This window comes from Cyanistes caeruleus, chromosome 19 (assembly GCF_971803275.1).
Source record: "Cyanistes caeruleus chromosome 19, bCyaCae1.hap1.1, whole genome shotgun sequence".
Classification (NCBI taxonomy): Eukaryota; Metazoa; Chordata; class Aves; order Passeriformes; family Paridae; genus Cyanistes; species Cyanistes caeruleus.
The window spans coordinates 10,356,975-10,379,881 of record NC_141719.1 but is presented as its reverse complement, the minus strand read 5'-3'; the positions used below and the strand labels follow the sequence as shown (position 1 = coordinate 10,379,881).

At 56.5% G+C, this 22,907-nt stretch overlaps 1 protein-coding gene across 3 annotated transcripts in view; it reads left to right on the top strand.

The window, feature by feature from the left end:
* The window catches only part of SLC39A11 (solute carrier family 39 member 11), a 64,801-nt gene extending 46,972 nt beyond the window's left edge, over positions 1–17,829 (top strand). For 2 of the 3 annotated variants that reach the window (XM_086857602.1, XM_086857603.1), the window contains exons 7-10: positions 1,769–1,838; positions 13,241–13,339; positions 14,657–14,815; positions 16,549–17,829. In XM_086857602.1, coding sequence (XP_086713728.1) covers positions 1,769–1,838; positions 13,241–13,339; positions 14,657–14,815; positions 16,549–16,627 — 407 coding nt within the window. In that variant the 3' untranslated portion in view covers positions 16,628–17,829. Of the gene's footprint in view, positions 1–1,768; positions 1,839–6,181; positions 6,343–13,240; positions 13,340–14,656; positions 14,816–16,548 lie in introns of all 3 variants that reach the window. The other variant, XR_015278075.1, reaches the window with a different exon arrangement.
* Positions 17,830–22,907: the final 5,078 nt, after the last annotated feature.

Genomic DNA, 22,907 nt, shown 5'->3' with positions numbered 1-22,907 from the left:
AATTCCTGCTCCATCCCGCAATCCCTGCTCCATCCCCTGATCCCTGCTCCATCCCAGGATCCCTGCTCCATCCCAGGATCCCTGCTCCATCCCAGGATCCCTGCTCCATGCCCTGATCCCTGCTCCATCCCACAGGATCCATAGGATCGGAGGATTTCCAGGTGCTGGGATGTGCCTGCTGTGCCTGGACCACCCACACCTGGCTGATTTGGGATCCGTGTCCTGTCCTGGGATGTGGGGCCACACCCCGAGGCTTCCGTGTCCTCCCCTCCTCCTCCTCCTCCTCCTCCTCCTCCTCCTCCTCCTCCTCCTCCTCCTCCTCCTCCTCCTCCTCCTCCTCCTCCTCCTCCTCCTCCTCCTCCTCCTCCTCCTCCTCCTCCTCCTCCTCCTCCTCTTCCTCCTCCTCCTCCTCCTCTCCCTTCCCCACGCACCATCTGCTGCCTCATTCCCAGGATTTGGGATCTCTGCTCCCATGAACCGTGGGATTCCCGCTCCGCAGCAGGGGAGGAGAAAGAAATTCACCCCCAGATCAGCCTAAAAATCACCTGAAATCGCCCCAATATCGGCTTTGGCACCCCCCAAAACCCCAAAATCACCCAAAAATCACCCCAAGCCACTCAAAATCACCCTGAAAATCTAAAATCCCTAAAAATTTTGCATCACAGGCCGGGATTTTGGATCCCCAGGTCAGGATTTTGGATCCAAGGCCAGGATTTTGGATCCCATTTGGGCTCTTTTCCCTCCAGCTCCGTTTCAGGGCTGGTTCTGCTCTGATTTTTCTCCCTGTCCTTGGCTCCAGGCTCTGAGTGTTCCAGTTCTGGGCTCAGGGAATGGGAATGTTGTGATTTATCCCGGTTTTTCCTGCTGTTTCCAAGGCAACTGGGATCTCACAGGGCCACAAACACACACACACACGGTGCCCTGAGAGCTCCTTCTCTGGGACGCTTGGAAATGCTCCAGGGACTTTTCCCACCTGTTGGAATTCTCACCTGTAAAATCCCTCCCCTTTTGGTTCTGAACGTTCCCCCCAACCTTTGCTGGAAGGCTGCAAAAAAAAAAAAAAAACCAACACCAAAAAAACCCCAAAACCAACCCAAAAATGAGGATTTTCAAATTTTAAATATTAATTTTAAATATTAAAATTAATTTTAAAAATTTAGAAAAAGGGGGAATTTAAAAAAATTTAAATTTTAAATTAAAAAAAAAGGGGGGGGGGAAGAAAATTGAGGGTTTGATGCTTTCTGAAGATCAGGGTTTTTTTTTTTTCCTGGGAAGGCTTTTCAGCTGTTGTTCTTGGGGTTTATGGGGTTAGCTGTATTTAAAATGATGGGATTTGCTGCACCAGACAATCTGCAGGAATTTTCTGGTGGAATTTGGGTTTCCTGGTGCTTTGGAGCCTGGCTGTGCTGGTTTTGAGCCGGTTTTGGGGCACAGAAAGAGAGGCTGAGAGCCTGATCCTGGTTTAGCTCCTGGGGGATCCATGGGAGACGCTGGGATTTGGGATTCTTCAGGAATCCACCGGGGTTTGCTGAGGTTTTGGACCAGCTTTGGTGCTTGGCTCCTTGGAAAAATCCCATTCCAGCTGGTGGGGATTGGAATCTTTTCCCCCTTCTTGGCTCTCCTCAATCCAGAACCTTCTCTCCGTGCTGGCTGCCCCGGGAGCGGCCGCTTTGGGCAGTGCTGGCTTGGATTCTCCTGGATTCAGAGGAGCTGGATCCTGCTGGGCTGGGCTGGGGCTGCCCCTGACTGGTTTTTCCTGCTGTTCCAGAGGGCCTGGCGGTGGGAGTTGGATTCGGGGCCGTTGGAAAATCCGCATCCGCCACATTCCAAAGCGCCAGGTAAGACCCGACCCCGCTTTTTGAGTTTCCCTTCGGAGCTTGGCTGTCCCACCTTGTCCCGTGCCAGGAGGGCTGGGGATCCGTGGGTCCCTGAAATTCCCCTGGAAGCACAAGGGTGGCAAAGGGAGCGGAAGAAATTCCCGGCGCTGCTGCGTTTTCCTCACTCTGCGCTCGCCAGACGGGAGAAAAGGTTCCTGCTGTTGTTTCCCTGGTGTTTCTTCCCCTCTCTGGGATCACTGGAGCTGGGGAGGAGGCAGCTGAGTGTCCCCGTGGGGGCTGCACCTCTCAGGGGGTGCCCACGGGGATTTTGGGGAGTTTATCCTGCTCCCTTCTCCTGGTTAAACATCCCTGAGGATGCTCGGCTGCTCTGCTGAGGGCAGGGAAAAGGGACAAGGCTGGAAGGTGGGGATGTGGGAATGGGCTGGGGATGGGAAAAGGGACAAGGCTGGAAGGTGGGGATGTGGGAATGGGCTGGGGATGGGAAAAGGGACAAGGCTGGAAGGTGGGGATGTGGGAATGGGCTGGGGATGGGTGGAATCCCAGCCAGGTGAGTCCCTTTCCCTGGAGCTGGCAGCAGGAATGGTGGAGTCTCCACCCTGCTCTTCCCAGTGCCCTGCCCGCTGTCTCCGTGGCTCCCTGCAGGATTCCTTCATCTCCTCCTCCTCCTCCTCCTCCTCCTCCTCCTCCCGTCCCACCTGAGCTGGGAGCAGCCCTGGCTCTGCTCCCCATGGATCCATGGAAATGCTGGGATTTTCCCTAAAAGCAGCGTTCCCAACAGGTGGGAGCAGCTGCTGGGGAACATCTGGTGCCTTTGTCTCCCATTCCTGCCAGGCAGGGCCGCGGGATTCTGGAATTGGTGGCAGGGAAGGATCTCGCTCCTCTTGGCATCCGTGAATCCCTGAGTCCCTGAATCCCTGAATCCCTGGATCCCTGAATCCCTGAATCCCTGAATCCCTGAATCCATGAGTCCCTGAATCCCTGAATCCCTGAATCCCTGAGTCCCTGGATCCATGAGTCCCTGAATCCCTGAGTCCTGGCATTCCTGCTGCTCCTGGCAGTGCTCCCAGGAAAACCCTTCTGTGCCTCTCGGGGGGAACATCCAGCTCCTCCAAACCCTGGGATTTTGGGATGTTTCCTGCTCCTCCCAGCAGAGCTTGGGGGACAGCGCCCATCCCAGCCCATCCTGGATCCCGGGATTCTCCATCCTGCCCATCCCAGCCCATCCTGGATCCCGGGATTCTCCATCCTGCCCATTCCCAGCCCATCCTGGATCCCGGGATTCTCCATCCTGCCCATCCCAGCCCATCCTGGATCCCGGGATTCTCCATCCTGCCCATCCCAGCCCATCCTGGATCCCGGGATTCTCCATCCTGCCCATCCCAGCCCATCCTGGATCCTGGGATTCTCCATCCTGCCCATCCCAGCCCATCCTGGATCCCGGGATTCTCCATCCTGCCCATTCCCAGCCCATCCTGGATCCCGGGATTCTCCATCCTGCCCATCCCAGCCCATCCTGGATGCCGGGATTCTCCATCCTGCCCATCCCAGACCATCCTGTATCCCAGGATTCCCCATCCTGCCCATTCCCAGCCCATCCAGAGCTGGAGCTGGGAGAAACGGGAGCGAGGGATAATTTCGGAGCGGAGCTGGAGCAGCTGCCGAGGCTTTGGGAGAGGCGCTGGCACCTCTCGGTGGCCGCCGGGCAAACCGCACCTCCCTGCCCGGGCTCTCCCCGCTTTTCCTTGGAATTCGCACCTGCTGCCATGGCCCGGACACTTTGTTCCTAAGGAGAACGGGATCAGGTTGGATTTTAGGGAGAAATTCCTCCCTGTGAGGGTGGGGATCCCCCTGGATTCCCCTGGGTCCCCCTGGATCCCTGAGGTGTCCCAGGCCAGGTTGGAGCAGCCTGGGATAGCGGAAGGATGAGTTCCTCATCTCCATCAACCCATGGCAGGGGTGATCTTCAAGATCCCAACCCAAACCATTCCATGATTCCTGCCGAAGGATCTGTGGGGTCCCAGGCCGGTTTAGGATCCCTCCAGGCCGGTTTAGGATCCCTCCAGGACTGGTTTAGGATCCCTCCAGGCTGGTTTAGGATCCCTCCAGGCCGGTTTAGGGTCCATCCAGGCTGGTTTAGGATCCATCCAGGCTGGTTTAGGATCCCTCCAGGCCGGTTTAGGATCCCTCCAGGCCGGTTTAGGATCCCTCCAGGCCGGTTTAGGATCCCTCCAGGCCGGTTTAGGATCCCTCCAGGCCGGTTTAGGATCCCTCCAGGCCGGTTTAGGATCCCTCCAGGCTGGTTTAGGATCCCTCCAGGCTGGTTTAGGATCCCTCCAGGCTGGTTTAGGATCCCTCCAGGCTGGTTTAGGATCCCTCCAGGCTGGTTTTGGACCTCTCCAGGCTGGTTTTGGACCTCTCCAGGTTGTCCAGCCCCTCCTCTGGCCAGGCACAAGCTGTGCCCCACAAACACCCATCCCAAACCTTCCATTCCCAATTCCCTGTCACATCCCTGGCTGCCCCAGACGCTTGGATTGCCGCAGATCCCGGTGAGGAAATCAGGATCCTCCAGCTTTACCCGCTGTGTTTCCCTGCCCTTTGGAAATAAAAGGCTCCTCACAAAGGCAGGGGAGGCTCTGGAGGTGCGGGAACAAAAGGAGATTTTTCCCCCCTCAGCTGCTCTGGGGAAGCTGAGGAGGCAGCAGCAGCTGGTGCTTTCTCTGGATTTCCAAGGGCATTAATCATGGGAGATGAAAGGTGGCATCTGGAGCAGGAAAATCCCAATGCAAATTCAGTCAGCTGCAGACGGGACATGGAGAATTCCTGGGAGGGTCCTGCCTTTGCTGTGTGCTGCAGGATCCCGGGATTCTCCATCCTGCCCATTCCCAGCCCATCCAGGATCCCAGGATTTCCCATCCTGCCCATTCCCAGCCCATCCAGGATCCCAGGATTCTCCATCCTGCCCATCCCAGCCCATCCTGTATCCCGGGATTCTCCATCCTGCCCATCCCAGCCCATCCTGGATCCCAGGATTCCCCATCCTGCCCATCCCAGCCCATCCTGGATCCCAGGATTTCCCATCCTTCCCATCCCAGCCCATCCTGTATCCCGGGATTCTCCATCCTGCCCATCCCAGCCCATCCTGTATCCCAGGATTTCCCATCCTGCCCATTCCCAGCCCATCCTGGATCCCGGGATTCTCCATCCTGCCCATTCCCAGCCCATCCTGTATCCCGGGATTCTCCATCCTGCCCATCCCAGCCCATCCTGTATCCCGGGATTCCCCATCCTGCCCATTCCCAGCCCATCCTGGATCCCGGGATTCCCCATCCTGCCCATTCCCGGCCCATCCTGGATCCCGGGATTCTCCATCCTGCCCATTCCCGGCCCATCCCGTTCTCCTGCGCGTTTCTTTGCTGCCACCGGGTGTGCAGGCTCTGTTCCTGCGGCCAGGCTCCTCCTGGCTCCTCCGGGATCCTCCGGGCTCCTCCGGGCTCCTCCGGGAGCTGGATCAGAGCCCCTGGCCTGGCTGGGATTCTCACGGGTGGGGAGAACCCAGGGAGAGGCTGTGGCAGGGAATGGGAATGGGGATGGGGACGGGGACGGGGACGGGGATGGGGATGGGGATGGGGATGGGGATGGGGATGGGGATGGGGATGGGGATGGGGATGGGAACAGGAACAGGAATGGCTCCCTACTGCCAGAGGATATTGGGAAGGAATCGATCCCTGTGAGGATTTGGGATGGAATTCCCAGAGAAGCTGTGGAAGTGTCCAAAGGAAGCTTGGCTGGGGTTTGGAGCAGCCTGGGATGGTGGCAGTGCCCCTTTCAGGGTGTTTTCCATGGGGGCTGAGCTGATCCTCATCCCACGCTCTGGGAGCAGAGTGATCCTGAGGGATGCTTGGGATACAGGAGCCTCCCAAATCCTGAATCTGCACCTCCCAAATCTGCACCTCCCAAATCTGCACCTCCAAATCCTGAATCTGCACCTCCAAATCCTGATTCTGCACCTCCCAAATCTGCACCTCCAAATCCTGAATCTGCACCTCCCAAATCCTAAATCTGCATCTCCAAATCCTGAATCTGCCCCTCCCAAATTCTGAATCTGCCCCTCCCAAACCCCTCAGGAGCTGTTTGCTGTCTGCAGGAGCTCATCCCCGAGCTGGAGGTGAGCACACAAAAGCCAAATCCATTTTCTTACGGAGCTGCTTCCTGAGGATTTTTTTTTTTCTGTCAAGGAGAAATTTGCCATAAAATGAATTTCCTCGGGTTGTGCTGCAGAGGAAACAGAAAACTGCTGGAAAAAAAACCCCAAAACCTTGTGCCAAGGAATTTGCTTTTAACAGGAGAAAGGTTTGGGAGTGTGCAGACAGACCTTGGCTGGCTGATTGGAGCAGGAAAAGGGAATCTGGTGCGGAATTTTCTTGGAACCAGCTGGATTTCTCTGGCAATCCCTGGCTGGATGATTTCCTCTCCAGCAGGAATCACAGCTCTGTGTTTCCAGCAGGTGGGATGGATGTTCCCTGCACACCCTTGGCTGATTCCTCTGGCTGCCAGTCGTGGTTTTGCTCTGGCTGAGCTGTTTTCCAGCTGGGATGTGCTCCAGGGATGCTGTTCCAGTGGGAATATCTCCCTGTGGGTGCAGCTCCCAGCGCCCCATCCCGCAGCCTCGGGGTTATTTTACAATCGCTTTTGGGTCTAATTGGAAATATTTGATCAAAGGTTGCTGTTAAAGCTGGAAAATGGAGCCTGGGGAATGCCAAAACCAGGATTTTCCCTGCATTTTTCTGCTTGGATCTTGGGAAGCTCACGTGGCATTGGCACTCCAGGATCCTGGGGCACCTTCCCTGTGCTCCTGGCAGGGACAGGGCACTGCTGCTTCTCCAATCCCATCCCAAACAAAGCTGGATCAGGGCCTGGCTGATCCAGGGAATAACTTGGCTGCTTGCAGGCAAAAAAATCCCTGCAAGTCTGGCTGGGATGGATTTCCTGCACTCTCCCTGCACAAAAACCCACGGAGTTTTTATTTCCCAGGCCATCCCTGTCCCTGTGATGGAATGCAGAGCTGGCTGGGATGACAATTCCCATCCCAGCGCTCATCCCACAAATTTGGGATTGGTGCCTGGTCTCACAGGAGCCAACAGCATTCCCAGATGTGCCTTTTTCCCTGGAAAAGCTCCTGCCAGGGGGCTGCTCTTCCCCTGGGAAGGTTCAAATAAGTGAAGCCAGTCTGGAGTTAAATGCCCTGAATTCCTTGGAGCAGATGAGATACAAAGGGCTGGAAGTTTGGGAAGCAAAGGGAGGTGTTTTGTTAAGCCACGGGTGGTCTGGGCACCAGCTCCCCGCTGGATACAGAGAATTTGGGGAGCTTCAAAGCACTGGAGGCAGATTTTTGGCAGAGCCCTGCCTTGGGATGAGGCTGAGTGGGGATTTTTTGGGGTGTGGGGTGTTGGCAGAGGGGTTTGGGGGGGCTTTGTCCCACAGAGCCCCCGGGGTTCCTCTGTCCCAGGGCTGGGATCTTCCCAGAAAAGGGGGATCAGCACCTGCTGAGCTGTTGTTCCCTAAACCCCGAGCTCTGGGGGCAGGGATGGATCCCTGCTCCCTGCTCCAGGTCTGATCCTGGCTCTCTGTGCATGCAGGGAAGGAGAAAATGGGGTTTTACAGCGTGTTTAATTTAGGGGTGCCCAGCTCAGCCTGCCCTGGGCTCCCATGGACCATCCCATCCCCACCCTCATCTTCCTCCGTGAAATCTCCTCTTGGGACAGGCGGGGAAGGAGCAGGAGTGAGCAGGGAAGTGATGGAAACAGAAATATCTCCCCCCCACACCCCCCGGATGATGCTGGGGGTGTTTCCTCCAGCACAGCACAATGCTTCCCATTCATCCGCCCTTTTTTTTTCTGGGAATGCCGGCCTTGTTTGGATCTGCTGTGCCCACGGATTGTTTCCTGTCCAGCTTTGGTGGAACAGACAGCACAGAGGCTTCGGGCTGACAGGCAGACTTTGAGGAAGGCTTGGAAAATATTATTCCATGGGACAGCCCGTGCCTCCCACGCTGTGTCTCTCAGGCTGGGGGGGGAGGAAGGGGAAAATAAAAAGAAAATAAGGGAGGAAAAAAAAGAATTTTAGTAATGTAAGGAGATTGAAACCAGGCAAAAATCTTCTCCTGCTTTTTCTCGGGATGAATGGGAATCGTTGTGGCCCGGGAGCCAGCTGAAGACACGGTGGGAATTTCTCTCTGGCAGGATCTGGCTCCTGCTGGGGAATGGATCCGGTGGAGCTCAGAGGGAGGAGGGATCCAAAGGAGGGGTGGGATCCTGATCTCCATCAGATCCTCGTGGAAAAAGGCGTGGGAAAGAACCCAGCCAGGGCTGAGGGAAGGGGGATTCCCACCTTTCCCTGGATCCAGGAGAAATGGGAGCAGAACAAAGCCCCTGGGTACAAAACAGAGGGGGAAGATGCTCATTAAACACCTTTAATTAGCCTGGCCGGAGGGGGATGTTTATTAGGGAGCTGGGGGGGTTCCTGCAGGCTTTTTCTTTGGGAAGGGTGGGGATGGAGGCTGCGGTGGCCCCGGCCCTGGGGGTTTGGAGAGCCCCAAAGCAGGACTGAGGCTCCGGAGCTGCCGCGTTTCCCTCAGGGCTGAGCCCAGCAGCGATGGATGCAGGGATGGCCCCAGTTCCTGTGGGATGGAGCTCTCCAGGACCTCCCCACCAAGGTTTCTCCTGCCCTGCTTTGCTCTCCAAAACGCTCCCTTCGCTTCCTGAGCACCTTCAAATGAAAGGGAGAAAAGCAGAGCAAGGCAAAGCCATTTTCACCCATTTTCTTACCGGGTGATGCCAAACAAAATCTGCTTTAAAGCCAGCTCCAGGGCCCCCTTTGCTTTACAAACAGCCCCTTGGAGACGGGATGGATTGGAACGAGGACATTGCTCAGGAAATGGTTCGGTTCCAGGTTTGCAGGTTTTGGCTCCATTTCCACCTTGGGGTGAATTGTGCAGTTCAGGTGATGCAGTCCCACCCTCCCAGGCTGCTCTCCTCAATTCTCTGGTTGCATTTTTGTGCCCAGAGCTGCTGCTGTGTCCTTGGCTGTGGGGCTGGAGAAGGATTGCTGTGCGTGCCTGAGCTGTGAGGAGACCCTGCTGACACTTTGTGTGGAGTTCAGGGTTACCAGCGCAGTGCAGAACCTGGGAAACACGAGAGAAAAGCTGAAGGCACCAGGGGTGGCCTGGGGGACATCTGGGGGACATCTGGGGGACATCGGGGCTGGTTTTTCCGCGCTCCTGGAGCGCGAGGCGGCGGAGCAGAGGCCAGGAGCAGCTGGAACAGGGTTGAACAGGTAGGGCAGGTCTGGAGAAAGGGCCCCGTGAGCTCCTTCCCACCTGCCAGCCCTGATCAAACACCTCTGCGGGCGGCCCGGGGGCAGCCGTGATGTAATCGCGGCAACCCCAAACAATCGGGCCTTTCACGGCGGCCCCGATAACAATCCCAACAGTATGGAAGGGCTGCCATGCAAGAATACACATGCACATTCTCCACTGCGGGGGAACTGAAAGCCCGAGTGAAAAGGGGCTTGTTAAGAATATGTAGCCTGCTTTCATAATCACTCCGTCAAAGAATAGGCCCTTGAAAACAAGGCTTTAGGCTTATAGAAGGCTTTCTGTGCCTTGACCTTGCAAATATGCACAGATGCCAACTTTTTTTTTTTTTGCAAGTGAACTTGGAGTCTCCCAGCGTGGTGCCGGAGCGGTTGGCAGGCGAGGGGGGCAGGAGGTCCGGCCGTCCCGGGGGACACGGAGCCAGGAGGGCATGGATTTACCTTTTCCTCCTGCAAACCGCACTCTGCGGCCGTGGAGGGCGCAGAGCTGGCCTGGGGGTGTGCTGGGGGTTCTGTGCCCGGGTCAGGGCGGTTCTGGAGGATGTGGCTGTCCCCTGGCTGCCATCAGCCCTGTTTTACACACGGGGAGGTTGAGGCACAGCTGGGAGCGGTGACACACCCGCTGTGTGTCGGTTCCGTGATGCTTCCGAGGATACACCTGGAGGAGTCACCCGGGTGACGTTTCCGGAGCCACGCGCATCCCCCGGCAGAGCCCGGTGGGATTTTCCCTGGATGTGCCTCCCTTGGAGCAGCTCACGTTCCTAGGCTGGGGATGAGCCACAGCTCGGGACACATCCACAGAATCCCAGGAAAAGATCTCCAAGATCCAATCTGTGCCTGATCCCCTCCTTGTCAGCCCAGAGCACTGAGTGCCGCATCCTTGGACACCTCCAGGGGCTGGAAAATCCGACCGGACGGGATCTGATCCCACCACTTACCCCACCTTCCGTTTCCTCTCTTTAGAGACCCCAAACCCTTCACCCCATGGATTTTCCCTCTGGCCGTGTTGGCTCATCCCCCGTTTCCGTGTCCCCCGTGTCCCGGTGCCACCCGGGGCCGGGCCGTGTGTCCGTGCCTGTTTTCCAATGTATTCCCTGGCAGCCGGGGGAAGCCTTCCAAGAATCCCCACCTATTTCCGTCAAAAGGCGCCTTTGTTCCCCTCGGACACAATGCGGCTTTGATTCCCTCCTCCTCAGCCCGGAGCTGCGGGAAGGTGTGAGCTGTGCACGGCCGGGAGGGACGGGAAATCCCTCGAGATGGGAAATCCTCAGGATGCGATCTCCTTTGGGATGGGATCTCCTTGGGATGGGATATCCCTTGGGATGGGATATCCCTTGGGATGGGATATCCTCAGGATGGGATCTCTTCAGGATGGGATCTCCTTTGGATGGGATATCCTCGGGATGGGATATCCTTGGGATGGGATATCCTCGGGATGGGATCTCCTTGAGATGGGATATCCCTTGGGATGGGATATCCTTTGGGATGGGATATCCCTTGGGATGGGATATCCTTTGGGATGGGATCTCCTTGGGATGGGATATCCTTGGGATGGGATATCCTCAGGATGGGATATCCTTTGGGATATCCTTGGGATGGGATATCCTTGGGATGGGATATCCTCAGGATGGGATATCCTCGGGAAGGGATATCCTCGGGATGGGATCTCCTTGAGATGGGATATCCCTTGGGATGGGATATCCTTTGGGATGGGATATCCCTTGGGATGGGATATCCTTTGGGATGGGATATCCTCGGGATGGGATCTCCTCGGGATGGGATATCCTTGGGACGGGATATCCCTTGGGACGGGATATCCCTTGGGATGGGATATCCTCAGGATGGGATATCCTTTGGGATATCCTTGGGATGGGATATCCTTTGGGATGGGATATCCTTGGGATGGGATATCCTCGGGATGGGAAATCCCTCGGGATGGGATCCCCTCGGGATGGGATATCCTCGGGATGGGTTTTTTGGAGCTCTGGAGGTGAATCCCGTCCTTCTCCCGGGATGCTGCAGGGAACAGGGGTGGCCTCACCCTCGGTGAGCCGGGCAAGGCGAACAGGGAGGCCTCAGTGTTCCTCACGGAGTTATCCCGGCGGGATCAGCGTCCCTGGGAAGGGCTCACCTGGCCCCGCGGGCTGTGGGGTGTCGGTGGCGGGAGGAGCCCGCGCTCCGCGGGGAACGGGAGCGGATCTTTGGGAAGCACCGGGCAGGAGATGCCGTGGGGACGTTCTGAGCGTGGTGTGGAGGCTCCACGTGCAGGGACAGCGGTGGCCCCTGGTGGCCTCTGTCCCTGTCCTGACTGGAGCACCATGGGGACACCCAGGTTTCCTGGGAAAAGGGATCCAGTCCTGCCCTGGCCTGGGGCATTCCTTGCAGCCCCAGCTGCAGGGCTGGACTGGGTCCTGGTTTTGGGATGCCCAGATGGATTTTCCTGGGGATATTCCTGGTTTTAGGAGTCCCAGATGGATTTTCCCAGGGATATTCCTGGTTTTGTGAGTCCCAGATGGATTTTCCTGGGGATATTCCTGGTTTTGTGAGTCCCAGATGGATTTTCCCAGGGATATTCCTGGTTTTGGGAGTCCCAGATGGATTGTGCTGGGGGTGTGTGGGAAGGAGAGCAGGAACAAGCCCTGATGGGTTTCTCCTGGATCTCCCCCCGGTCCCATCCCCTCCTCCTGCCCCGTGGGGGTCCTGATTCCCGGTGGGATGGGGATGGGGGTGTCTCCCCCTGTTCCCACACAGACCCCTCCATTCACAGCTCCGTCCCCGTTAATTTGTTGTGGCCAGGAGCAGCAATAGCCGCTTTGTGCCGGGCGAGGGAAGGAGGGAAAAAAACCCCGGCCCAGACAGCGGCTCCAGTGTTTTCCAGCCTGGGATGGTTTTCCCCCTCCGTCCTCCCTCTCTTTGCCTGGAATAATGTTTGTGATTGTAATGGCCCGTCCTGCCCAGGGGAACCCGGAGCCTCTCCCCCTTCCTTCCCCTCCTCTCCAAACCCTGGGAGAAGTTTAAACAACTCCGAGAGGTTTTTCTCACCGGGCTTATTTTACTCATAGGAAACGAGGGGGTGAGAGGAGGGAGCTGGGAGCTGTTGGCAGAGGGGGAGCTGAGCCTGGGAGAGGCTCTGGGATCCCTCTGGAGCCCCCCAGGATGGTCCCGCTCCTGGTGCTGCCGACACAGCCCAGCAAACGCTCCAGGTGTGGAGCAGGGATGCGTGCGGAGCCCCAGGAGCCCCAAACCTGAGCCCTATTTGGTGCCTGGAACATTCCCAGAAATCCCAAACTCCTGCCAGCTGGGAGGGAGGGAGGTGGATGTGCCAGCTCCAGCGGGGACCCAACCGCAGCTTCTCAGGGAAGGAATTCTTCCCTGTGAGGACAAAATCCTTCCCTGGGAGAGTGGGAATTCCCAGAGCAGCTGTGGCTGCCCCTCCTGGATCCCTGGAAGTGCCCAAGGCCAGGTTGGATGGGGTTTGGAGCCACCTGGGACAGTGGGAGCTGTCCCTGCCCACGGCAGGGGTGGGATGAGCTTTAAAATCCCACCCAAAGCATTCCAGGGTTCTGTGATTCCACGGCTGAGGGACAGCCCCGCTCTCCCCTCCGCTGGTTTTCACCCTGCAAGTCCGGCTGTTCCCTTTCCATGGGATGAGAGAGGGGGAAAAGAGGGAAGGCAAAATCTGGAGTGAGGAACCTCAACCCTCCCTCAAACCTGGGCTGCTCCCGATGCCGAGCTCTGGGAATGCCGCTGCTCCCGGGAATCCTCGGGCTGGAATCGCCTCAGGGGCCTCCCAGGACAAGTCTCTTCTCCTCCCTCTGCTCCTTGCTGCTCCATGGGCAGGTGCTGGAGCTGATGGAAGCTGTGGAGCTGCTGGAGGATGGAATTTGCTGGGATCCTGTTAAATTTGAGCCCTGGGGCTGGGAGAACTTCCACTGAATCCTTAATCCCCCTTTTCCCTGCTCCCAGCAGCCTGTCCTGGGCTGAGCTGTGCCCCTAACACAAGTCAAAAGATGTATTTGTGCTTTTTTTAGGAACTTAGCCATTGGGATTGGGATCCAGAACTTCCCGGAGGGCCTGGCTGTCAGCCTGCCTCTGCGTGGCGCGGGATTTTCCACCTGGAAATCCTTCTGGTGAGCTCTTCCCGCTGCTCCCGGGAAAACGAGCCCTTCTGCACCTCCTGCCCGCTGCTTCCCTCCCGTATCCGTGGGCTGCTCCATCGGGGAGCTGGGATGGGCTTGTTCTGGAGCTGCTGCCTTCCCTCTGGAATCACGGGGAGCTGCTGGGAGTGCTGCAGCTCTCCAGCTCCTTCCACACCCTCCGAGCTCAGATCCGAGCCCCTGGATCCCACGGGATGAACCCCTGATCCCAACAATCCCCACATCCCAAGGGGTGAATCCCTGATCCCAACAATCCCCGGATCCCAAGGGGTGAATCCCTGATCCCAACAATCCCCACATCCCAAGGGATGAATCCCTGATCCCAACAATCCCCACATCCCAAGGGGTGAATCCCTGATCCCAACAATTCCCACATCCCAAGGGGTGAATCCCTGATCCCAACAATCCCCGGATCCCAAGGGATGAATCCCTGATCCCAACAATCCCCAGATCCCAAGGGGTGAATCCCTGATCCCAACAATCCCCACATCCCAGGGATTCATCCCTGATCCCAACAATCCCCAGATCCCAAGGGATGAACCCCTGATCCCAACAATCCCCACATCCCAAGGGGTGAATCCCTGATCCCAACAATCCCCACATCCCATTTCAGCGCCTGTGCTGAGCTCCCAGATCCTGCACTGCCTTTGATTATTAATATTTAATTAATATTTATTATAATTATTTTCATCTTTATATCACTTCATTTTTCTTCCCCTTCAGGCTGGATTTTAACCCCACTTCTATTTTTATTCCCCTTTTCCCTGAGGCGCAGGAGCCAAGGGCACAAACCCTGGGAGCGGGAGCCGCGTTCCTGCCCTGAGTGATGGATGGAGGGCAGGGGGAGCCTCCCAAACTGCTCCAAAGTTTTCTTTTCCTTTCCTCCCACCCAGCTCAGAAGTGCTGCAGGATTTCTGCCGCTGGGAAGGGAATTCCCATGGTCCAGAGAGTTGGGAACAATCCTAGAGGGAAAGACAAGGAGCGGGGAGGACGTGGATTTGTTCTACTTGAGGCTGTGGCTCAATCCTCTTTGGGATTGAGCTGTGCTGCTTAGAAAGGTTTCCTCTGCCTGGGAGAGCTGGATCCCCAAATCCCACGGAGCTGTTGGGGGCAGGAATTAGATCCTGCCTGGAAAATCCAGCTGGATTAGGTCAAATTGCCTGTTACCATAGCCCAGTGCCCGGTGTCCGAGCTCCTGCCGGGGATGCGGGAGCCTCGTTATCCCTTTGGGAAGGCTGTGCCAGCTCCTCTCCAGCTCTCCAGGGATTTTCCCGGCCGTTTCTCCGGCAGGTACGGCCAGCTGAGCGGGATGGTGGAGCCCCTGGCCGGCGTGCTGGGCGCCTGGGCCGTGGCGCTGGCGGAGCCGCTGCTGCCCTACGCGCTGGGATTCGCGGCCGGAGCCATGGTGTACGTGGTGATGGACGACATCATCCCCGAGGCGCACACCAGGTGAGACCCCCATCCCCGAGGCGCACACCAGGTGAGACCCCCATCCCCGAGGCACACACCAGGTGAGACCCCCATCCCCGAGGCACACACCAGGTGAGACCCCCATCCCCGAGGCACACACCAGGTGAGACCCCCATCCCCGAGGCGCACACCAGGTGAGACCCCCACTCCTGGGGGACCCCCCTGCCACCCCCGGAACCAGCAGTGTCCCTGGGAACGGGAATTTGGGAGCAGAGGGAAGGTAAACGGCCTGGGACGTGGAGATGGGCTCTGCTGGGAATCCTCCAGGGAAGGGGGAGGTTGTCCCGGGGCTGGAGATGGGGTTTGGGGTAAAAATATTTACAGGAAAAATGGAGTAAATGAGCCAGCCTAACATTCTAAAACTGAAGAATAAAATCATCTTTGTAAGTTAAAATAAATCAATAAGAAATAAATTAATAAGAAATAAATTAATAAATAATAAAGAATAAATAATATGTAATTTATTAAATATAATATATATGAAATATAACATATAATAAATATAATATATGAAATATAATGTATAATATATAATATATAATATATAATATATATGAAATATAATATATGACATATAATGTATAATGTATAATGTATAATGTATAATATGTAATATATAATATATAATATATAATACACAAATAATATAATATAATATAATATAATATAATAGAATAGAATAGAATAGAATAGAATAGAATATAATATAATATAATATAATGTAATGTAATGTAATGTAATGTAATGTAATGTAATGTAATGTAATATAATATAATATAATATAATATAATATAATATAATATAATATGTATTATGTATAATGTATAATAATTGATCAGGAATAATAAATAATATACAATAAATAATAAATAATAATAAATTAGAAATAATAAATAAATAAAAAACTAATGTTACAAGAAGGAAGAAGAAACAAAAATGTTGCTGACAGACACAGGTGCATCAAACCGAGTAAGACGACACTTCAAACTTTTACCAATTAAATCAAGAAAGCCTCAAAACCAAAATAAACCCACCAAGTTTTTTGCAAAAGCAAAAAACACATAATTTTTTTATTAAATTATAAAACTTAATATATTAAATTTTAGTTTAAAATTAAAATTTTAAATTTTAATTTAAATTTAAAGCAAAAAATACATCAACAAAGCAAAAACCACCAATTAAACAACGCATGACTGCCCAAACCAAAATCAAAAATAAATATAAGCAGTGGTTCAAAGCACATTGAACAGCTTTTACTGAATTCACACTAAATCACACCAAATCCTTTATCTCTTTGGTTTGGGATGCTGGGAGGGTCAGGATGGAGCTGAGGGGTCCCATGAGGGTCAGGATGGAGCCGAGGGGTCCCGGGAGGGTCAGGATGGAGCTGAGGGGTCCCATGAGGGTCAGGATGGAGCTGGGGGGTCCTGGGAGGGTCAGGATGGAGCCGAGGGGTCCTGGGAGGGTCAGGATGGAGCTGAGGGGTCCTGGGAGGGTCAGGATGGAGCTGAGGGGTCCCATGAGGGTCAGGATGGAGCTGGGGGGTCCTGGGAGGGTCAGGATGGAGCTGGGGGGTCCTGGGAGGGTCAGGATGGAGCCGAGGGGTCCTGGGAGGGTCAGGATGGAGCTGAGGGGTCCCGTGAATCCCGGGCAGGGTGGGACACAGCAGCGTTCCCTCCTCCAGCACTCCCCTCTCCCCTCTCTCCCTGCAGCGGTAACGGGAAGCTGGCGTCCTGGAGCTCCATGCTGGGATTTGTGGTGATGATGTCCCTGGATGTGGGGCTGGGATAGGGCAGCGCCGCGTTCCCCGCAGGAGCCGTCAGAGCCCCGCGTGCCGCGGGATTGGGACCGGCCGCGCCTCGGCCCGGGACTGGATCTGTACATAGATTTTTTTGGGATCTGGTTTGGTGTTGATTCCCTCTGATTTTGTATCTCCCCCTCCCCTCCGAGTTCCTGGCGAGTGCAAACGTGGGTGGGTCCTCCCAGATCCTGCTTTGGTTTTCCTCTTGGAAGCGGTGTTGGATGGAGCTGGGCTGGATTCTCCAAGGAAAGGCACTCGGGGTTTTGATCGGAGCTTGGGAATTCCCTGTCCCGTGTGGAGAAGGTGACAAAGCGTGGGATCGCAGCTCTGCCACGTCCTGCTGCTCCTCGGGAATTGGTTTGGATGGATGGAGACAGTCCAGGCAAATAAAGATGAAATTCCTTGGGATCTCTGCAAGAGGGAAATGTCATTTTTTTCCTAAACGTGTCTCCAGCGGGCAGTGTCCAATGATCCGGGGTGTTCTCTGGGGGAAAATCCAGCAGGAAAGGAGGATTGGAGCGTTTTCCAGCACGTGACGGGGCTCCACACGGGCCCTGCCTGGATGCAATTCCATGTGGGGCTCTCCAGCCTTCCCAAGGGACTCAGAATTCCCTGAAGAGCCAAGCCAGGGTTATCCCGGTCACCCGCAGGAAGAGCCGAGCCAGCACCGGAGCGTTCCAGGATGAGCGAATGAATCCCTTGGGATGAATTAATTATCCCACCCGGAGAGCCAGGAACACGCACGGGGGTCTCTGCCCCTTCTCCCGCTGCTTCCCAAGCGTTTCTCATGGAATGGCTCTTCCTGGGAGCTGAGGATTGATCCCGGCTGAGCAGCGAGTCCCCCGGGCAGGAGGGAATTGCTGGGGTTGGAAGGATGCTGCAAATCCCAGCTCCCATCTCCAGCACCAAGGGCTTCCCTGAGCCCTCCCATGGGAATAACTGGATCTCCTGGCTGCCTCCTGCTGCTCAGCCCCTCTGGAAGCGGGGCTGGGATATCCCGGATCCGCCTTCGGTCCCGCCGGAGCCCAAGGGTTGGAATAAACTGAGCTGGGGTTGGCCCTTTTTGTATGATCCTTGTTTTTCCGTTGGATTTCCTTTCTGTGTCCCCCTGGATGATCCAAAGCTCCTGTTTGCCCATGGATTTGACCTTTTAACTGTGATTGCTTTCAATAAATGGGAAATGGAGTTTGCACGGAGTTGTTTCCATGCCGTAAATCCGCGGATTTGCTCCTCCTCCCTCCACTCCGCTGCCTTTCCTTTCTCCAGCCTCCTTGTTCCTGGCTTTCCCCTCGGCTGGGAGAGCAGCTCCCTTGGGGATGGGAAAAGGGGGAAAAGCCAAGGAAAGGCAGTTCCACCCTGGCCGTGCATCCCTGGGAGGTGCGAGCTGGTCCCTCCAGGCACGGCGGGAATTTGGGAATTGAGCCTTTAGCAGGATAAACAGGGGCTGCCAGGCCCTTCCCTGTCCAAGGTGAGAGCTGTCCCTGTATCCCAGGGCAGGAGAGGGAAGGGATCAGCCACAGCCGGGAACCGGAGCCCTTCCAGCATCCCATTCCCAGGGCTGGAGCATCTCCCACTGCTCTCCCTAATCCCGCCCGCACTGCAGGCTCTGGGAAGCTTGGAGCCCTCTGTGTCCAACCCAAAGCCTTCAAAACCTTCCAATCCTCCGGGATGTCCACGGCTTGGGGTTCTCCAGCCTGCCAGGGATGTTTCCTGGTTTAATTCCCGGCATGTGGTGGAGAAAAAAAAACCCGTTAGAGAGTTAAGGGCAGCCTTGTAATCAGATTTCTGGGAGATGATGCCACAAGAAGGATTTAATCCCTCGGGATGCAGCCAGGCCAGATGAGGGTGGAGCCCTAGGGAAGGAGCAGGGAGGGAGGGATGGATGCAGAAATCCCAGAGGAAAATCCCTTTTTTCCCTGTTTTTCTGTTTGGAGGGGAATGGAATTAACTCCCTGTTCCTGAGGGCAGAACATTCCACAGGCCTGAAATGAATGGAGAAGGAAATGTCCATGGAAAAGTGGAATTTGGGAGCAGAGGGAAGGTGAACAGCCAGCCAAGGCCTGGAACACGGAGATGCTCCTTGGCTGGAGGGGAAGAGTTATCCCACGAGATCCTGGGGATCAGGATGCAGCCGAGGGATTGCTGTGCTCCCTCCCCATCCCTGGGAATGGCCCATCCCCTGTCCCTGCCTCTGGAAAACGGGGACAGACCCCTGGATCACAGCCCCACGCTCCTGCTGAGCTCAGGGAAGGTTCATCCCTCTCTTCCCGTCCTTTCCGTGGGAATACCGAGCTTTTGGAGGGGTTTGAAACGTCCTGTGCGCTTCCTGTGAGCAAAACACCCAATCCGAGCTGGGCATTTCTCCCTCCCCTCCACCCATTTTTCAATAAAACCTTCAGATTCTCGAGTTTGGTCTTAAAATCCTGATAAACTTTAGCTGTGCTTGGAGGGAAACTTCAACTCTGAACTCTCTCTGTTTAAAGTTCAACACCCCCAAATAAATGTATTTTTCTTTCAGTGGGGTTTAAAATCACCCAGCCTGTGTTTGTGGCCTCTTTGCTGCTGCTTTTGTGGGAGTTTTGGGGTTTTCCAAGCCCTGCTGATGAGGGGGGTGACCCGAGAATGGGAAAAGAATGGGAAAAGAATGGGAAAAGAAAGGGAAATCCCCCAGTTCCTCCCAGGCCTGGAGGTGTCTGTGCCTGGCACTGGAGCTGCTGCTGAGTGCCTTGACGCTGGAAAAGCCCAGGAATGCGGGGCTGGGTGGATTTTCCTGCTTTTATTGTGGTTTGGTGGTTTTTTTGGGGGGTTTGGTTGGTTTTTTTGGTGTGTTCCAGAGGCCAAACCGTGCAGGCAGCATGGGTGAGCGGTGAGGAGATGCTGGAGGAATCCCCAGGGAAGCTCCTCTGGAGCCAGGAGGGGCGAGCTGGGGTTCTCAGATCTCCAGGGGAGGATGGAGGTGGCTGGTGGCTGGGAGAGGGCACTGGCCCTGCGTTTATCCAGGGATTAGGGCTCTGGAACGGGATTAACGGGGTGTGGAATGCCCGGCTCTGGGTTCTCCTCCCTTTCCTCCAGCTCACCGCCCCAAGGTGAAGGAGAGCGGCTTTGGATGGGACATTGGGAAGGAATTCCCGGCTGGGAGAGGTTCCCAGAGGAGCTGGGGCTGCCCCTGGAGCCCTGGAAGTGTCCAAGGCCAGCCTGGGGCAGAGGAAGGGATTCCCTTCCCAGAAAAAGGGGAATTTCCTCCTGGGGGGCGGTGGAGGGGCAGGAACTGCTCAGGACAGGGAATTCTGGAGCTGCGTCGGGGGATTGGGATGGATTTTAGGGAAAGGCTCTTCCCCAGGGGGTGCTGGGGGCTGCCAGGGCAGCATGAAAGGTTCTGGGGGATGCAGGAGCTCAGGACGGGCTCTGGGGGCTGCAGGAAGGGCTCTGGGGGATGCAGGAGCTCAAGAAGGGCTCTGGGGATGCAGGACGGGCTCTGGGGGCTGCAGGAGCTCAGGAAGGGCTCTGGGGATGCAGGAAGGGCTCTGGGGGATGCAGGACGGGCTCTGGGGGATGCAGGAAGGGCTCTGGGGCTGCAGGAGCTCAGGACGGGCTCAGGGGATGCAGGAAGGGCTGAGGGGATGCAGGAGCTCAGGATGGGCTCTGGGGGATGCAGGAAGAGCTCTGGGGGATGCAGGAAGGGCTCTGGGGGATGCAGGACGGGCTCTGGGGGATGCAGGAGCTCAAGAAGGGCTCAGGGGATGCAGGACAGGCTCTGGGGGATGCAGGAGCTCAGGACCGGCTCTGGGGGATGCAGGACGGGCTCTGGGGGATGCAGGAGCTCAGGACGGGCTCTGGGGATGCAGGAAGGGCTCTGGGGGATGCAGGAAGGGCTCTGGGGATGCAGGAAGGGCTCTGGGGATGCAGGAAGGGCTCTGGGGGATGCAGGAGCTCAGGACCAGCTCAGGGGATGCAGGACGGGCTCTGGGGCTGCAGGAGCTCAGGACCGGCTCTGGGGGATGCAGAAAGGGCTCTGGGGGATGCAGGAAGGGCTCAGGGGATGCAGGACGGGCTCTGGGGGATGCAGGAGCTCAGGACCGGCTCCGGGGGATGCAGGACGGGCTCTGGGGCTGCAGGAGCTTAGGACCGGCTCCGGGGGATGCAGGAAGGGCTCAGGGGATGCAGGAAGGGCTCTGGGGGATGCAGGAGCTCAGGACCAGCTCTGGGGATGCAGGAAGAGCTCTGGGGGATGCAGGACGGGCTCAGGGGATGCAGGACGGGCTCTGGGGGATGCAGGACCGGCTCTGGGGGATGCAGGACGGGCTCTGGGGCTGCAGGAGCTCAGGACCGGCTCTCTCAGCGGGGCCGGGGGAGGCTCTGGCGGCTGCAGTTCCCAGGGCGGGGCCGGCAGCCCCAGCGGAGGCTTTGCACGCTATAAAGAACAATAATCCCATTATGAGCCCCGCGGGCAGCGCGGCTGGAGCCGCTCGCGGTGCGAGATGCGCGCCCGGGGCGGATCGCGGCACCTGAGTCACCTGGGCCGGGAAAAGGGATGGATTTCACCTCCCGCCCCTCCCCTGGGCACGGCCACAGCCCGCGGCTGCTGAATAGAATGGCTTCTGTTCTTCCTGAGCCGCTTTGTTGGGCTTGGCAGCCGCGCCGCAACTAAAGCCGAGCCGCTGCTGCATCGCCTCCCGCTGCTCCCCTGCCCCCGCCCAGCGCTCCTGGGAGCCCAAACCCCGGCCTGGAGGAGCCCAAATCCCAGCCTGGAGGAGCCCAAACCCCGGCCTGGAGGAGCCCAAATCCCAGCCTGGAGGAGCCCAAACCCCGGCCTGGAGGAGCCCAAATCCCGGCCTGGAGGAGCCCAAATCCCAGTCTGGATAAACCCAAATCCCAGTCTGGATAAACCACAATTCCAGTCTAGATAAACCCAAATCCCGGCCTGGAGGAGCCCAAATCCCAGCCTGGAGGAGCCCAAATCCCAGCCTGGAGGAGCCCAAATCCCGGCCTGGAGGAGCCCAAATCCCAGCCTGGATAAACCCAAATCCCAGTCTGGATAAACCCCAATTCCAGTCTAGATAAACCCAAATCCCAGCCTGGAGGAGCCCAGTCCCAGTCTGGATAAACCCAAATCCCAGCCTGGATAAACCCCAATTCCAGTCTGGATAAACCCAAATGCCAGCCTGGATAAACCCCAGTCCCAGTCTGGATGTTGCTGATGATAACTGGGAAGCTTTGGTGTCCAGGGCTGGTTCCTGAGGGGAATCGTTGCCAGCTCTGCCTGGTGCCTCTCGTGTTCCTGCAGGAACAGGGAAACGCTCCTGAGCGGAGCTGGCCTCACACCATCCCTGTGCTGCTGCTGGAGCAGAAACAAACCCGGCTGGACACGGGCTGGGGGGAAGAAGAGAAGCCTGGATCTGCTTTCCTTTGGCTGCACAATCATTTCCCTGCCATAAAATCATAAAATCGCCGGCGGGAGCCGAGGGAAGATGAGGTCATAGGGAAAAACGCAGCTCGGGAAACAATGGAGGGAGGTGCTGCCAACGGCTGGGGTGGGGATGTCCCACAGCCAGGGGTGTCCCGGGCACCCCCGGATCCCACAGGGACCCCCAGATCCCACAGGGACCCCCAGATCCCACAGAGACTCCCAGATCCCACAGGGACACCCCAGATCCCACAGGGACCCCCAGATCCCACAGGGACTCCCAGATCCCACAGGGACCCCCAGATCCCACAGGGACACCCGGATCCCACAGGGACTCCCAGATCCCACAGGGACCCCCGGATCCCACAGGGACTCCCAGATCCCACAGGGACTCCCAGATCCCACAGGGACCCATCAGGATCACCTTCTCTTCCAGGATCCCACCTGGGACCCTCAGCTCCTCCAGGACCTTCACCTCCACCAGGATCCCAACTCCACTGGAACTACCATCTCCTGCAGGATCCCATCTCCTCCAGGATCCCATCTCCTCCAGGATCCCATTCCCCCAGGATCCCAACTCCCGCAGGATCCCATTCCCCCAGGATCCCAACTCCTCCAGGATCCCATCTCCTCCAGGATCCCAACTCCTCCAGGATCCCAACTCCTCCAGGATCCCATCTCCCCCAGGATCCCAACTCCTCCAGGATCCCAACTCCTCCAGGATCCCAACTCCTCCAGGATATCAGCCTCCAGTGGGCTCCCATCTCTTCCAGAACCCAAATCCCACTGGAATCCCCCATCCCACCATTCCCAGTCCCACTGGAATCCCCCATCCCACCATTCCCAATCCCACTGGACCCCCCCAT